Genomic DNA, 16,020 nt, shown 5'->3' on the forward strand with positions numbered 1-16,020 from the left:
TTGTTTCATTACAGATTCCAAGAAACTACAGAGATTTTTAAGAACAACCTGTTTAAGCAATAGTGCTTCCCCAGGGGCTCAGCGGTCAAAGAACCCACCTGCCAGTGCAGGAGACCCTGGTTTGATCCCTGGGTCAAGATGATCCCCTAGAAAAGGAAATGGCAACCCACTCCAGTATTCTTGCCCGGGAAATTCCACGGAGAGAGGAGCCTGGAGGGCTACAGTCCATGGGGTCACAAAGAGTCGGACACGACTGAGCAACTAAACAATCTAAGCAATAAAGTACACACAAGGACACACAGACCTCACTGGCTGCTCGGATACTAAAACCAGAAGCCATGACCATATTATTTAAAAGAGGCGTTTGGTTTGTACAAAGACTGAACCAGGTCCACATGCTCCAGATGACATCCCTTGGCAGAGTCTTCACAGACAACGGCTTTGCTGCCAGAACAGGACTGGTGGAGCTGGGTGGGCACCAGCCTGAAGGGAGCTGAAGACAACAGCACACTTTCTGGAAACATGTTTCCAGTCATCCATTGTTGGCTTCCTCACTTCACAGCCCACATTGCGAGCTGTTATTTAAAGCAGGCCTCCATTTCAGCTGAAGTGAAGATATAGCCACTGCCTGCACCTCAGTGCTGAAGGTGAAATGAGATTAGGCACCACTCAGCACTCACATTATAACTGCTTGGTCACAGTAAGTTTGGAATTCGCGATAGAACAGAAACAGGCTGAGTTCAGCTCTATATAAGAGTTTGCCTAACAGTTTTAACTGCTTTCTTTCCCCTTCACAGCTATCCCTATAGGCACAGAGTTGATATCTGAAACATTACCTCAGCCAGTGACCACTATGAGCATGAAAATGTAAGTATAAACTCAGCATTGACTCCCTACTGAGGTAAGGACTGAAGATGCTAAGCTCCTGTGCTTGCTTGCTTTCAGTCACTCAGCTGTATCCAACTCTGTACGACCCCATGGACCCCCCCTGCCAGGCTCCTCTGTCCATGGGATTCTTCAGGCAAGAACACTGGCGTGGGTGGCCAGTTCCTTCTCCAGGGGATCTTGGAATCAAACATACATCTCCTGCATTGGCAGGCAGATTCTTTACCCACTGAGCCATTGAAGAAGCCCTGCCAAGGTCCTAAACCCTGTGAGGAAACGGAAAAGATATCACAGGCAATGAGCATTCTCTAGTTCACCCCACAATGGAAAACCACAAGAGCATGAGGCAGTCAGGACACCGAAGGCCAAGCATGGTGCTGTCAGGGTCCATGAAACAGCTCAGTTACTACCTCAAAGCCATACTTGGACAGCCAGAGGTAAATAAGGACTAAGTACAAGTCTTTTGAGTCTTAGCATTATATTCAATGATAAATTCACTGCTGCTGCTAAGTCGCTTCAGTCATGTCCGACTCTGTGCGACCCCATAGACAGCAGCCCACTAGGCTCCCCCGTCCCTGGGATTCTCCAGGCAAGAACACTGGAGTGGGTTGCCATTTCCTTCTCCAATGCATGAAAGTGAAAAGTGAAAGTGAAGTCGCTCAGTCGTATCCAACTCTTCTCGACCCCATGGACTGCAGCCTACCAGGCTCCTCCGTCCATGGGATTTTCCAGGCAAGAGTACTGGAGTGGGGTGCCATCGCCTTCTCCAGATAAATTCACTAGGTATTGTTTAACTGTACTTTTGGTGGAAGATCACAACCTTTAAAGGAAAAATTCCATGTTGGGACACACAGGTAGCCAACAGATACATGGAACAGTGATCAACAGCGCTAATCAGGGAAATACAAATCAAAACCACAGAGATTAACAACTCACCTGTCAGCATGGTTACCATGAAAAAGACAAGAGATAAGTGCTGGCAAGTGTGAAGAAAAGCTATCTGCACCCACCTGTTCATTATAGCATTATTTACTGATACAATATCCACGGTATGGAAATAACTAAGTGTCCATGGGTGGGTGGACAGATAAAAAATTGTGCAACACATACACACACACACACACACACATACATGCAATGGAATATTAGTCAGCCAAAAAATGAAGTCTTGCCATTAGCAACGTGGATGGCTTATGCTGAGTGAAATTAGAGAAATACCACATGCTCTCACTTGTATGTAGAGTCTGAAAGAGAAAACCCAACAAGACCCAACTCATAAATACAGAGAGCAGATTGGTCATCAGTGGTGAAGGGGGTCAACATATTGTAACTAGACTTGTCATCAGTTTGTAGTGTATACAAATAATAAATAATGCTGTATACCTGAAACTTGGAAGGAAAGTTATGACCAACCTAGATAGCATATTCAAAAGCAGAGACATTACTTTGCCAACAAAGGTTCATCTAGTCAAGGCTATGGTTTTTCCTGTGGTCATGTATGGATGTGAGAGTTGGACTGTGAAGAAGGCTGAGCGCCGAAGAATTGATGCTTTTGAACTGTGGTGTTGGAGAAGACTCTTGAGGGTCCCTTGGACTGCAAGGAGATCCAGCCAGTCCATTCTGAAGGAGATCAGCCCTGGGATTTCTTTGGAAGGAATGATGCTAAAGCTGAAACTCCGGTACTTTGGCCACCTCATGCGAAGAGTTGACTCATTGGAAAAGACTCTGATGCTGGGAGGGATTGGGGGCAAAAGGAGAAGGGGACGACAGAGGATGAGACGGCTGGATGGCATCACTGACTCAATGGACGTGAGTCTCAGTGAACTCCGGGAGTTGGTGATGGACAGGGAGGCCTGGTGTGCTGCGATTCATGGGGTGGCAAAGAGTCGGACATGACTGAGCGACTGATCTGATCTGATACCTGAAACTAATATATTGTTATACACCAATTTTACCTAAAGAAAAAAAAAATCCATGTTGAAACAAAGCGAATAAGCCACTTTATTTTCAGCCAGTGGGAGAGTAACCTGGAATAATACAGGAAAGCCCCACTGGAGTTCACACCATTATGAAAAGTTGGCTTGGGAAGTCCCGTATTGACTTCCTGTCTTGATCTACAGAGTACATTGTTTCTTCTCCACAAACAGGATGGTAATTAATCATGGTTCCTCTTCTCCAATATATCAGATTTAAGTTAATTTTATGACTTACGGAGCTCAAGCCTAGCTGGTCTGAATGAATCAAGCACTGAGGGGTTTGGGGCAAAGCTCAGTGGAGAAGAGGCCCTAGGTCTGGGCTCCAGGTCCTACCTGTGTCACCTACCTGCTGGCTGACTGACCCCGATCCTACAAGTGTCAGGTTTCCAAGGCTGCTTTTGTCTGTACAAGATCAAACTACTACAATCTTACTTTGCTAGTAATATATATTTTTTAATTTGGGGATACACAGTTTCAAAGTTTTCTATGCAAAAGAATGAAGGTAATAGGGCTTAATTACATACTGCACACTGAGACTGGAACTGTTCTGTGGACGAGACGGCACCTGTTCTGTTTATGTTTTATAAAGTCCTACTTTATGGCTAACTTTGTTATTAGTCTTCACAGTACTGTAGGCTGTCACTTCTATTTTACAAATTTTAAACAAAAACAAATTCAGGCAACTTGTCCAAGGTGCTCCTAGCGTAACCAGGATTTACATGTTCAGCCCACCTGGTTTTAACTACTCTGTATACTGCCTCAAATCAGACATGAGTCAGCCTCAGCACTGAAGAGGGTGTGTGAACACCTCCTACTTACTCAGCTGGACCTCATCCCGGACCTTCTCCCATGCTCTCAAGTTTCCTCTTTCATTCTCCCTGCATTTTCAGATCTTCAAGGTAAATCTATCCTTATCCTAAGTTCTAACCCTTGTTCCTCTCTACTACTTCCCTGCCCTCAAAATGTTCTATTTTCCCCATTTTTGAAGCATTAAAGTCCTCACTGTGCCACCTTTTCTCTAACTTGTCATCACATCCTGTTTCAGGCAGGCCACTCTTCAAACACAGACAGCTTCTTCAACTTGCCTCAGCTCAGACTGTTCCAAAACACTCCAGCTGCACCCCCTCATTCCCACAGGTCCTCTTCCCAAGTCCATACAAGCTTCTAGGTGACAAAGCCCTGTTCCATTTAATATAATATGGCTTTCTTGTTCTGCCCCATTTGGGCCAAAACATAGCAACTCCTTTATTTAGCATAAACAAGCAATACTATATTAAACCCCAAACCCAGGCCCCATTAACTTTCACACTCTGGATGATTGCAACATATATTTAACAATACAGTTTTACATAGAATGCTAAGAGCACTTTTATATTTTACAGAAGAACTTGAAACATATGGACTTTCTATTAATATACCATAGCAAAGCCAAATCTAATTCCTAAATAGATGCATTACAATTTGTTTATAGAGTTTAAAGGCTTAATGGCAATAAGGAGGGGAGGAAGAAGTGAAAGTTTATTTTACATAACTGACTGGAAAATAAATTCAAGAAAAAGCAAGTACAATTCAATACGGTCTCATGCGCCCTGAAGTAGGTGGTGCCCGATTTGGAGGGGTGATCGCTATGTCCAGATAGTCTCCTATTTGGAACTTCTGCGACTGCAGGGTCATGGAGTCATCAGTCCCCTTTCTCCCAGACATGGTGCTGCCAATCTCCTTTACTCTGCAGGAAAGGAGATCAACTGTTATAGGGTGGCTGAGCAATGATACTGTGTGTGTCCTAAAAAGTCAATGTGGGGCTGGATTTGCTCCATGATCTTAGAACACAATAAAAATGTAATACATAATAATCTAAACTAGATAGTAAGATAATATGGATTATCCCTAGCAGCTAAAACATACTGAAGTCAAAGAGATTATAAGGAATTAAAAATGAAAAGTTACCTACCGATAGCCAGGCCTTTTAAGATCCGTAAAAACAATTGCAAAATTGAAGTGTGTGCCTTTTTTTCTGGCTTCTGGGTAGACTTCTTTTACTAAACTAGTCAATTCTTTCAAGGTTGCATCCATCCTGAATTTAAGGGGAAAAAAAAGACAATCAGCAATAATATAACAAGGATACTGAAATAATGAATTAGTTACATGTGTCTCAATTGCAACTTTGTTAGAAGCTGTAAAGGTCTCATAACTGACTTAATTTTAAAGCACCTAATAATACTATTTGCCCCCAAATACTATTTCCCCTTATCAGCCTCAGTGTTTGAAATTTTCATGAATGAAGGTAGACTGGACTGGTAGTGTGCTAAAGGGACTTCAGAATTACCCCACTACCTTTGCTGCTATGCAACATCTCACTCACCCAGTGATTTATCCACTTAAGGATAACTAGTCCAAATTAATCCAAATTCTCAAATTAACTGTTTTTCATTATTTCAGAGGCATACTTTTCTACATTTTAGCATCTCTGAAATTGGAATGCATCTTAGAATCAGTGTGTCAGGAAAGCATTTTCATAAAGATTGTGCATTGTTTTCCTTTCTAAGACTGAATGTCCTGATGAGTTCTGCAATAGATGGAAAAGCCAACGAAGCACATGGAATTTTTAAGGCTAAACATAGGCTCCTTTCCCAAGAAGGCGATGGCACCCCACTCCAGTACTCTTGCCTGGAAAATCCCATGGGCAGAGGAGCCTGGTAGACTGCAATCCATGGGGTCACGAAGAGTCGGACACAACTGAGCGACTTCACTTTCACTTTTCACTTTCATGCATTGGAGAAGGAAATGGCAACCCACTCCAGTGTTCTTGCCTGGAGAATCTGAGGGATGGGGGAGCCTGGTGGGCTGCCCTCTGTGGGGTCGCACAGAGTCGGACACAACTGAAGCGACTTAGCAGCAGCAGCATTGGCTCCTTTCACAATATATATTCCTGCCCTGCCGATTTCTGTTTGAACTGAGAACTTTATATAGACCTTGAGCCAATATGACACAATCTGGAAAAATCTTCTAAAATATAAGCATCAGGAATTACGAGCAACAGTCTAAGTTTTTGAACTGTCTTCTTCCCTGACACCTGGGAGCATGAAATGCAGGAAAAGGAACTTGGCAGCAGCACTGTTGAAGGTGCTATATAGTGACCTTGGATGCAAGGCACCAGTGAAGAGCCCTAAGGCATTAAGCAGGGGATCAAACACCCAAGAAGTCATCTAGTTTTCACTCAGTTCCCTATTTACACCATCTCCACTACATCACACTCAGGTAAAAAACCATGGCTTCAGCTGCACTGAGAGCAAAAAGGCCACAATGATCACATCACCTTTCCTTCTCTACTGCTGAATCCTTCTCAATACACCCGAAACAACTCTACAGTGTCCCCCAAACATGCCCTTCTTCTCATATGACCATCACCCTCTTAGATGCCCAGGTCACAAACCTAAGAGTGGTAAAGTTCTTCCCACCTCTGGCCTGTCGTTTCTACCTCCTAAAGACAGATCAAGTAGGACTTCCCTGGTGGTCCCATGGTTGACTCTGGGATTCCACTGCAGGGGGCACAGGTTTCCATCCCTGCTTGGGGAACTAAGATCCTGCAAGTCTTGAAGTGCAGCCAAAAGACAGACCAATCTATTTTTGTCTCCATCCCCACCATCAGCCTATACTTAACCTCTCATTATTCAAATCTCTGCAAGAGTTCCGGTGACTGTAAGGGTCAGTTTTATATATCAATTTAGGAAACTACAGCTCCTAATTATTCAATCAAACACTAAGGTAGGTGTTTTTGAGACGGGATCAAAAATCTATAATCAGTTGACTTTAAAGTGATTATCCAAGATGATCTGAGTAAACCTCATTCAGTCAATCAGTGAGCCTCATTCAATCAGTTGAAAAGGCTTCATATTGGACCTAAGACTTCCTGGAAGAAATTCCAAAAGCTTATGCTGGAGAGTTCCAGCCTGCACCACAGACCTAGGCAATCCCCACTACTATGTGAGCCATTTCTTGCTCTATCTCCTATTGGTCTGTTTTTCTCACTGAACCCTATTTCAGTGATCGAGATAATTCTCTTCCAGTAACCTGTTTAGTGACCACCCAAGCACAAGATCTATCACTCCTAGGGTGGGGTGTTCCCCTAGCTCCAAACAGTCCCTTGGACTTTAGCCAATTCAACTAGCTTCTGCTGGGCTCCTCACTCCTCTTTCCTGGACTTATCTCAAGGCCACCTACTTTGGCCCCTCAATTTATTTCTACAAATTAAGAATCCCCAATCTTCCCTCACTGCTGCTTCTGGAACAGCAGGGCTCCGTTCTGTCCCTCACCAACATCCAGTCTGTCTTTGGCCACCATTTTGAGGTGTAAGATAAGGTTGTTTTGTTTGGTTGCAGTCTATGGACAGGACAATTGAGGACGGGATTTAACTTTTTCTAATTTTTTTTTCTTTGATTCAGAGTAGAGAGTGTGGCACAATCTTACCCTCCATCTCCACCGTAAAGTCTTAGCATTTACTCCATCTGCTTTCTTTTGGAGATTGAGTTTACTCTAGAGAGGGGGTGGAACCCTCTTTATACTCTTCAGTCAAATCAAGTATCTGGCAAGTAGGAACTCTTAATTTATTGGAGGAAATACAGACTAATCTATCTGAACAGAAGTGTTCATCAATCTGTTAATACAAGTTCTTCTCTATAAGTTAAATCGACCTTCCTGAACTGTTTTCCTGGAATAACACTGAACTAGAATCATACTAGAAATAAAGGAAAACAACAGAATGGGAAAGACTAGGGATCTCTTCAAGAAGATTAGAGATACCAAGGGAACATTTCATGCAAAGATGGGCTCGATAAAGGACAGAAATGGTATGGCCCTAACAGAAGCAGAAGATATTAAGAAGAGATGGCAAGAATACACAGAACTGTATAAAAAAGATCTTCATGACCTAGATAATCACGATGGTGTGATCACTGACCTACAGCCAGACATCCTGGAATGTGAAGTGGGCCTTAGAAAGCATCACTATGAACAAAGCTAGTGGAGGTGATGGAATTCCAGTGGAGCTATTTCAAATCCTGAAAGATGATGCGGTGAAAGTGCTGCACTCAATATGCCAGCACATTTGGAAAACTCAGCAGTGGCCACAGGACTGGAAAAGGTCAGTTTTCATTCCAATCCCAAAGAAAGGCAATGCCAAAGAATGTTCAAACTACCGCACAATTGCACTCATCTCACACACTAGTAAAGTAATGCTCAAAATTCTCCAAGCCAGGCTTCAGCAATATGTGAACCGTGAACTTCCAGATGTTCAAGCTGGTTTTAGAAAAGGCAGAGGAACCAGAGATCAAATTGCCAACATCCGCTGGATCATGGAAAAAAGCAAGAGAGTTCCAGAAAAGCATCTATTTCTGCTTTATTGACTATGCCAAAGCCTTTGACTGTGTGGATCACAAGAAACTGTGGAAAATTCTGAAAGAGATAGGAATACCAGACCACCTGATCTGCCTCTTGAGAAATTTGTATGCAGGTCAGGAAGCAACAGTTAGAACTGGACATGGAACAACAGACTGGTTCCAAATAGGAAAAGGAGTTCGTCAAGGCTGTATATTGTCACCCTGCTTATTTAACTTATATGCAGAGTACATCATGAGAAACGCAGGACTGGAAGAAGCACAAGCTGGAATCAAGATTGCCGGGAGAAATATCAATAACCTCAGATATGCAGATGACACCACCCTTATGGCAGAAAGTAAAGAGGAACTCAAAAGCCTCTTGATGAAAGTGGAAGTGGAGAGTGAAAAAGTTGGCTTAAAGCTCAACATTCAGAAAACGAAGATCATGGCATCCAGTCCCATCACTTCATGAGAAATAGATGGGAAAACAGTGGAAAGAGTGTCAGACTTTATTTTTTGGGGCTCCAAAATCACTGCAGATGGTGACTGCAGCCATGAAATTAAAAGACGCTTCCTCCTTGGAAGGAAAGTTATGACCAACCTAGATAGCATATTCAAAAGCAGAGACATTACTTTGCCAACAAAGGTCCATCTAGTCAAGGCTATGGTTTTTCCTGTGGTCATGTATGGATGTGAGAGTTGGACTGTGAAGAAGGCTGAGCGCCGAAGAATTGATGCTTTTGAACTGTGGTGTTGGAGAAGACTCTTGAGAGTCCCTTGGATTGCAAGGAGAGCCAACCAGTCCATTCCGAAGGAGATCAGCCCTGGGATTTCTTTGGAGGGAATGATGCTAAAGCTGAAACTCCGGTACTTTGGCCACCTCATGCCAAGAGTTGACTCACTGGAAAAGACTGATGCTGGGAGGGATTGGGGGCAGAAGGAGAAGGGGACGACAGAGGATGAGATGGCTGGATGGCATCACTGACTCGATGGACGTGAGTCTCAGTGAACTCCGGGAGATGGTAATGGACAGGGAGGCCTGGCGTGCTGCAATTCGTGGGGTGGCAAAGAGTCGGACACGACTGAGCGACTGAACTGAACTGAGAATCATACTACATAAACTTAGCTAAAAGGTGGAACCAATCCCTCGATGTTCACCAGCAGACAAGTGGACAGACAAGACGCAGAAAAGCCTTCCAATGAAACGTTATTCAGTCAGTCGTAAAAAAGAATAACGTTTTTTCACATCCTTAACCATCAATAAACCTTGATTATAAGTGAAACAAGCCAGACACAACAAGACAAATAACATATCAGAGCACTTATATGAAATACTTAAAAGAGGCAGATTCACATAGATACATAGTGCCGAACAGGGGAAATGAAGAATTCCCATTATTATTGCCTACTGGGTACAGACCTTCTGTTGTAGGGAATTAAAGTTTTGAAAATAGTAGTAATGGTTGCACCGAAATGTACCCTGAAACAATTAAAATGACAAATGTCACATATTTACATTAGGCATATTTTAAATAATTATACACCTTTTACTGCTACTAAAAAGCCACTATAACGTCAAACCAAGGAACTACACACGGCTTGCTGTACGTAACGGCCCTAGTCAGACCGGGTAGAGAAGGTACACAAACATTCAGGGGGAGACCCTCAGTAAACACATCAAAAGCTTCTCCATTAAGCACATCAAAATCCACCCGGTTTCGTTGTTTTGAAGCTGGGACCCCAAAAGCTTAATATTAGCACACGCGCTCTATGAGGCCGACGAGTATCACCCAACAGCACCACTCCCCTCCCCAAATTATTCTAGCGCCACCCTATACCAAGAGCCCCTTGGGAGCCGCTGCGGCACTGGACGACCGACGTGTCACTTCCGTACCCAGCAGCCACAACAATGACAGCAGTCCTGGGTCAATTCTTTACAACCCAGAAGTTTCAACGTGAGCGGTCGAAGGAAGCGCCACAAGACGAGTTAACACCATTTCCTCAGCGAACCTCGACCTCCCGCGAGCTGCCTCCAGAGGCCCCGAGCCGAGGAGAGTCCGAAGGCGGCAGGCGGGCCCCCGGCCTCCTGACTCACCAAGTGTAGATCTGCAGCTCGCTGGAGGGCACGTTTCCGCGGGAGAACTCGTCCATGCGGTGGTGGCGGCCGTTGTTGGTGGTGAAGACGCGCAGGAGCAGCGGGCAGGTCTGGGGGCGGGACAGGGGGGAGTCAGGAGGCTGCAAGCGCGGTCCCGACCCTTCCCTCCGGCCCCGCACCGCAGCCCCACCTCCCCAGGGACCCCAGCATCTCTCCGGACCCTCACCTTCTCCCGATCGATGGGCTTTTCCGGCTCCTTCTTAATTTCCTCCTGGGTAACGCGCGACTCCACCGCCATCTTCCTTCTCCGGCCCGCGAGACGCTCGCTCTGACCTCCGACCCCGGCAGCGAGCATGAGAACCAAGCCTCTCGCGAGGAGACGCTCGAAGTTTTATATATGACCGGCTCGAGGGCGGGGCATCTCCCGGCGCAGGCGCACTAGCTATGCTAAGCGCTAGCCCGGCAGGCGCGCCTGCGCGTTGGCTCCTGGGAAGGGGCGGGCACTGGCGTCGCGGGCGGGGCGCTGAATTAGAGTCTCGCGCGCAGAGGGATGGCTTGAGGGACGCGGACGCGGGCCTGCGAAAGCTAAGAGTGAGCGCGCGCTCGGAATTGCAGTGGGCGGCCCTCAGGCCAGAGGCGGGGGAGCTGTTGTGTGTACTACAGTCGCTAATCGGAAAAGGCGGGTACACCTGATTAGATTAAAATGAGGAAAAACAAAACTTAAGAAAGAGAAGCCGACTGGGAAGAGACGACCGAGAGGCGTGTGGTGGCCGGAAAGCCGGTGTCCAGAGCGTCCATGGACTCCTGGAGAAAAGCACGGTGGGAAGTGGGGGAAAGAGTTGGAAAGGTGCTTTAAAACGAAGAAGTCCAGGAGTCCGGTCAACACCGAAGGCTCGAGCGCTGGGCTAACCCGGACGCGCTAAAACCACAGGGACTGGCTTTTCAGGAACAAAAGTTATGACCAACCTAGACAGCGTATTAAAAAACAGACATTCCTTTGCCAACAAAGGTCAGTCTAATCAAAGCTATGGTCTTTCCAGTAGTCATGTATGGATGTGAGAGTTGGACTTTAAAGAAAGTTGAGCCCTAAAGAATTGATGCTTTTGAACTATGGTGTTGGAGAATTCTTGAGAGTCCCTTGGACTGCACGGAGATCCAACCAGTCCGTCCTAAAGGAAATCAGTCCTGTATATTCATTAGAAGGACTGATGCTGAAGCGGAAGCTCCAATACTTCGGCCACCTGATGCTAAGAACTGACTCACTTGAAAAGACCCTGATGCTGGGAAAGATTGAAGGGAGAAGGGGTAAACAGGATGAGTTGGTTGGATGGCATCACCGACACAATGGATATGAGTTTGAGCAAGTTGCGGGAGTTAGTGAAGGACAGGGAAGCCTGGCGTGCTGCAGTTCCTACGGTCGCAGAGTCGGACACCACTGGGCGACTGGACTGAACTGAATACTTCAGACAGACTACACGCGCTGGCTTGACAGGAGATGCGTGACCTGTGTTGTGGGTATACTGAGGGGATTCTCTGAGGCTGGCGGCGGTGTAGACTGGGCACCCGCCCTGGGCAGAGGGTCACATGGTAACAGTGAAGGTGCCTGTACTTCAGAGGCAACAGTTCCGTTCTATGGTGTGTACTCTAGAGAAAAGCTGGCTCAAGGACATCCTCAGACGTTACAGGAATAATCCTGGCTGGTTTTTCATAAGAACGAAAGTCTGAAACCACCCAAGTGTCCAAGGCTCGAATACTTCGCTGAGTTGTAGTAGGCCAGGCAGCAACAGAACTCCCCAAAGCAGTAGATGTCATACTGCAACCAAAAGGAACACACTATTGGGTTGGGCCAAAAGTTCATTAGGTGTTTTCTGTAAGGTGGCTCTAGTAGCACTTAGTTGTCTTTAACTTCGTTTGAAACAGTTTTGTTAGATTATGTTGTCATATCAGCATGTTTTTTTAAACAAAAAAACTTTAAAATGGTGAATTTTTGTGTAGCCATTTTAAAACTATTAACATGCCCCATTAATATAACCAAGCTTGGTTATTCTCAGCTAATGTCTCCTTCTCTGGATCTCTGTCAGCTTCAACTGGTCTACCTAAAGATGGAAGGAAAACATTTTCAGCATATTATGCTTTCCTGGTGGCTCAGATGGTAAAGCGTCTGTCTACAATGCGGGAGACCCAGGTTCGAGCCCTGGGTTGGGAAGATTCCCTGGAGAAGGAAGTAACAATCCACTCCAGAACTATTGCCTAGAAAATCCCATGGACAGAGGAGCCTGGTAGGCTACAGTCTGTGGGGTCGCAAAGAGTCAGACACGACTGAGTGACTTCACTTTCACTTTCTTATTTCAAGAAAGATAAAAATAAATGCAAATAAAATACACACACAAAAAAAGATTTGTGCAGTGTATGGAGAAGGTGTTGTAACTGATCAAACATGTCAAAAGAGGTTTTCAGGATTTCCCTGGTGGTCCAGTGGTAAAGACTGTACTCTCCCAGTGCAGAGGATGTGGGTTCAGTCCTGGCCAGAGAACTAAGGTCCCACTTGCCACATAATATGGCCAGAAAAAAAAATCTTTTTTTTTTTTTTTTGTTAATTTTTGAAAAGAAGTGGTTTGCAAAGTTTCTTGCAGGAGATTTCTCACTGTACAGTGCTCCATGGTCAGGTAGACCAGTGGTGGAGATGGAGACATTAATTGAAAACAGTCAAGCTTGGTTATGTTAATCGCTTTGATGTTCATGTTCCCCATTAGTTAAGCCACAAAAACCTTGGCTGGATGTGGAACAGAAGAGATCTTGTGGCATAGGAAATGAGCCACCACCAACCACACCAAAGGCCAGTCTTCATCCAGAGGTGATATGTATATGGTGAGATTGGAAGGGAGTCCTCTATTATGAGCTCTTTCCTTGGAAAACCAAGCAATTAGTTCCAACAAGTACTGATCCCAGTCAGACCAATTGAAAGCAGCACTGGACGAAAAGCATCAGAACTAGTCAACAGAAAATGCATACTCTTATGCATATTCTTCCATCAGCATAATGCAAAACTGAGTGTTTCTTTGATGACCAGGCAAAAACTGTTACAGTCTGATTTATCAGCTGTATTCACCAGACATTGCACCTACAGATTTATATTTATTTTGATCTTTGCAAAATTCTCTTAATGGAGAAAATTTCAACTTCCTGAAAGATTGTAAAAGGCACCTGAAACAGTTCTTTGCTCAAAAAGATAAAATGTTTTGGGAAGATGGAATTATGAAGTTGCCTGGAAAATGGCAGAAGATAGTAGAACAAAACGATGAATACGTTCTTCACTAAAGTTCTTGGTGAAAATGGAAAAATATGCCTTTTATTTTTACTTTAAAACCAAAGGCACTTTATGGCCAACCAATAACTACATGAAATAGTATGAAATTCACAAACATGGTGCTGCATGTAAGAAGCAAAAGACAAAGGAATATTTACTGTGTGAATCCATTTTTATAACATCCCAAAGCAGGCAGTACTAGACTATATTGTTCAGGATGCATTTCCAGGTGATTTAACTATAAAAAGAAAAGCAGTGAAATAATTATCACAAAAGTCTGACCAAAGTCTGACCAAAGAAGGGGACTGTAATCAGGGAGGGGCAAAGGAGGTGCTTCTAGAGTGTTGGCAACCTATTTTTTGACCTGGTGGTGGTTACACAGCTGTTTGATTTTAAATTATTCTTTAAATAGTGCATTCATGTTGTACACACTGTTCTCTATGAATTTTATTTCTTGCTGTTTTTAAATTTAAAAAATAATACCTATAAATCAATAACAAATAACCCAATAGAAAAGTGGGGAAAGACATGATAGGTGTTTCATAGGAGAGAAAATACAAATTACATATAAACATGGAAAAAATGCCCAGCCTTATAAATAATCATAATGCACATTTAAACCACAATGAGATAACATTTCAACTCGATTAGATTGGCCAGAATGCAAAAGTCTGATGACCAAGTGCTAGCAAGTATATGGCAAAAAGGAAATTATTATGGACTACTGCCATTCACTTTGGAAAAACCAGTATTACCTAGAAAGACTGGACATGTGAATACCTTAAGAGGCATGTACTCCACTCCTATTAGTATACCCTAGGGAAACTAGGCAGACAGACTCCCATCCACTGTACCCAGGTAAACTTGCACCTGATCACCATGCAACGTGCTGAATAATGTTATTATAACATCTTTATTCATAATAACTAGAAACAGTCTGAATATCAAGAGTATAAAGTGGAATAACATGAAGACTTGAAATGAATGGAAAACATTGAAACTGGAAGAACCTCACAACCTTTAGTTGGTGGTATGGATAGATTTAGTCTTTTAGATACAAGCTCTTATTTTGGACCTTTCCAAATAACAAGGTCTCATCAGAACAGAATTTACCAATACCTTGAGTCGGTGGAACTGCAATGTTATTATAGAACATTTAAGGTAGCTCTTCAGGCATCCCTTAATCTACCTAACTTGGCCTTCAACGTCCAGACCTGATCACATCAGATCAGTCGCTCAGTTGTGTCCGACTCTTTGCCACCCCTTGAATCGAAGCAAGCCAGGCCTCCCTGTCCATCACCAACTCCCGGAGCCCACCCAGACTCACGTCCATCGAGTCAGTGATGCCATCCAGCCATCTCATCCTCTGTCATCCCCTTCTCCTCCTGCCCCCAATCCCTCCCAGCATCAGAGTCTTTTCCAATGAATCAACTCTTCGCATGAGGTGGCCAAAGTACTGGAGTTTCAGCTTTAGCATCATTCCTTCCAAAGAAATCCCAGGGCTGATCTCCTTCAGAATGGACTGGTTGGATCTCCTTGCAGTCCAAGGGACTCTCAAGAGTCTTCTCCAACACCACAGTTCAAAAGCATCAATTCTTCGGCCCTCAGCCTTCTTCACAGTCCAACTCTCACATCCATACATGACCACAGGAAAAACCATAGCCTTGACTAGATGGACCTTTGTTGGCAAAGTAATGTCTCTGCTTTTGAATATGCTATCTAGGTTGGTCATAACTTTCCTCCCAAGGAGTAAGCGTCTTTTAATTTCATGGCTGCAGTCACCATCTGTAGTGATTTTGGAGCCCAGAAAAATAAAGCCTGACACTCTTTCCACTGTTTCCCCATCTATTTCCCATGAAGTGGTGGGACCGGATGCCATGATCTTCGTTTTCTGAATGTTGAGCTTTAAGCCACCTTTTTCACTCTCCACTTTCACTTTGATCAAGAGGCTTTTGAGTTCCTCTTCACTTTCTGCCATAGGGGTGGTGTCATCTGCATATCTGAGGTGATTGATATTTCTCCCAAATATCTTGATTCCAGCTTGTGTTTCTTCCAGTCCTGCGTTTCTCATGATGTACTCTGCATATAAGTTAAATAAGCAGGGTGACAATATACAGCCTTGATGAACTCTTTTCCTATTTGGAACCAGTCTGTTGTTCCATGTCCAGTTCTAACTGTTGCTTCCTGACCTGCATACAAATTTCTCAAGAGGCAGATCAGGTGGTCTGGTATTCCCATCTCTTTCAGAATTTTCCACAGTTTCTTGTGATCCACACAGTCAAAGGCTTTGGCATAGTCGATAAAGCAAAAATAGATGCTTTTCTGGAACTCTCTTGCTTTTTCCATGATCCAGTGGATGTTGGCAATTTGACCTCTGGTTCC

The 16,020-nt window shown here is 44.2% G+C and overlaps 1 protein-coding gene across 1 annotated transcript; it reads right to left on the reverse strand.

Moving 5' to 3' along the window:
- Positions 1-2,862: 2,862 nt before the first annotated feature.
- Positions 2,863-10,716, reverse strand: SAP18 (Sin3A associated protein 18). The gene is made up of 4 exons (XM_019971516.2): positions 10,558-10,716; positions 10,332-10,441; positions 4,813-4,935; positions 2,863-4,587 (listed from the first exon to the last, which is right to left on the reverse strand). Exons 1-4 carry the CDS (start codon positions 10,684-10,686, stop codon positions 4,431-4,433), a joined length of 519 nt encoding a protein of 172 aa, XP_019827075.2. The 5' UTR covers positions 10,687-10,716; the 3' UTR covers positions 2,863-4,430.
- Between the last annotated feature and the right edge of the window lie 5,304 nt (positions 10,717-16,020).

Source organism: Bos indicus, chromosome 12, assembly GCF_029378745.1.
Source record: "Bos indicus isolate NIAB-ARS_2022 breed Sahiwal x Tharparkar chromosome 12, NIAB-ARS_B.indTharparkar_mat_pri_1.0, whole genome shotgun sequence".
Taxonomy (NCBI): domain Eukaryota; kingdom Metazoa; phylum Chordata; class Mammalia; order Artiodactyla; family Bovidae; genus Bos; species Bos indicus.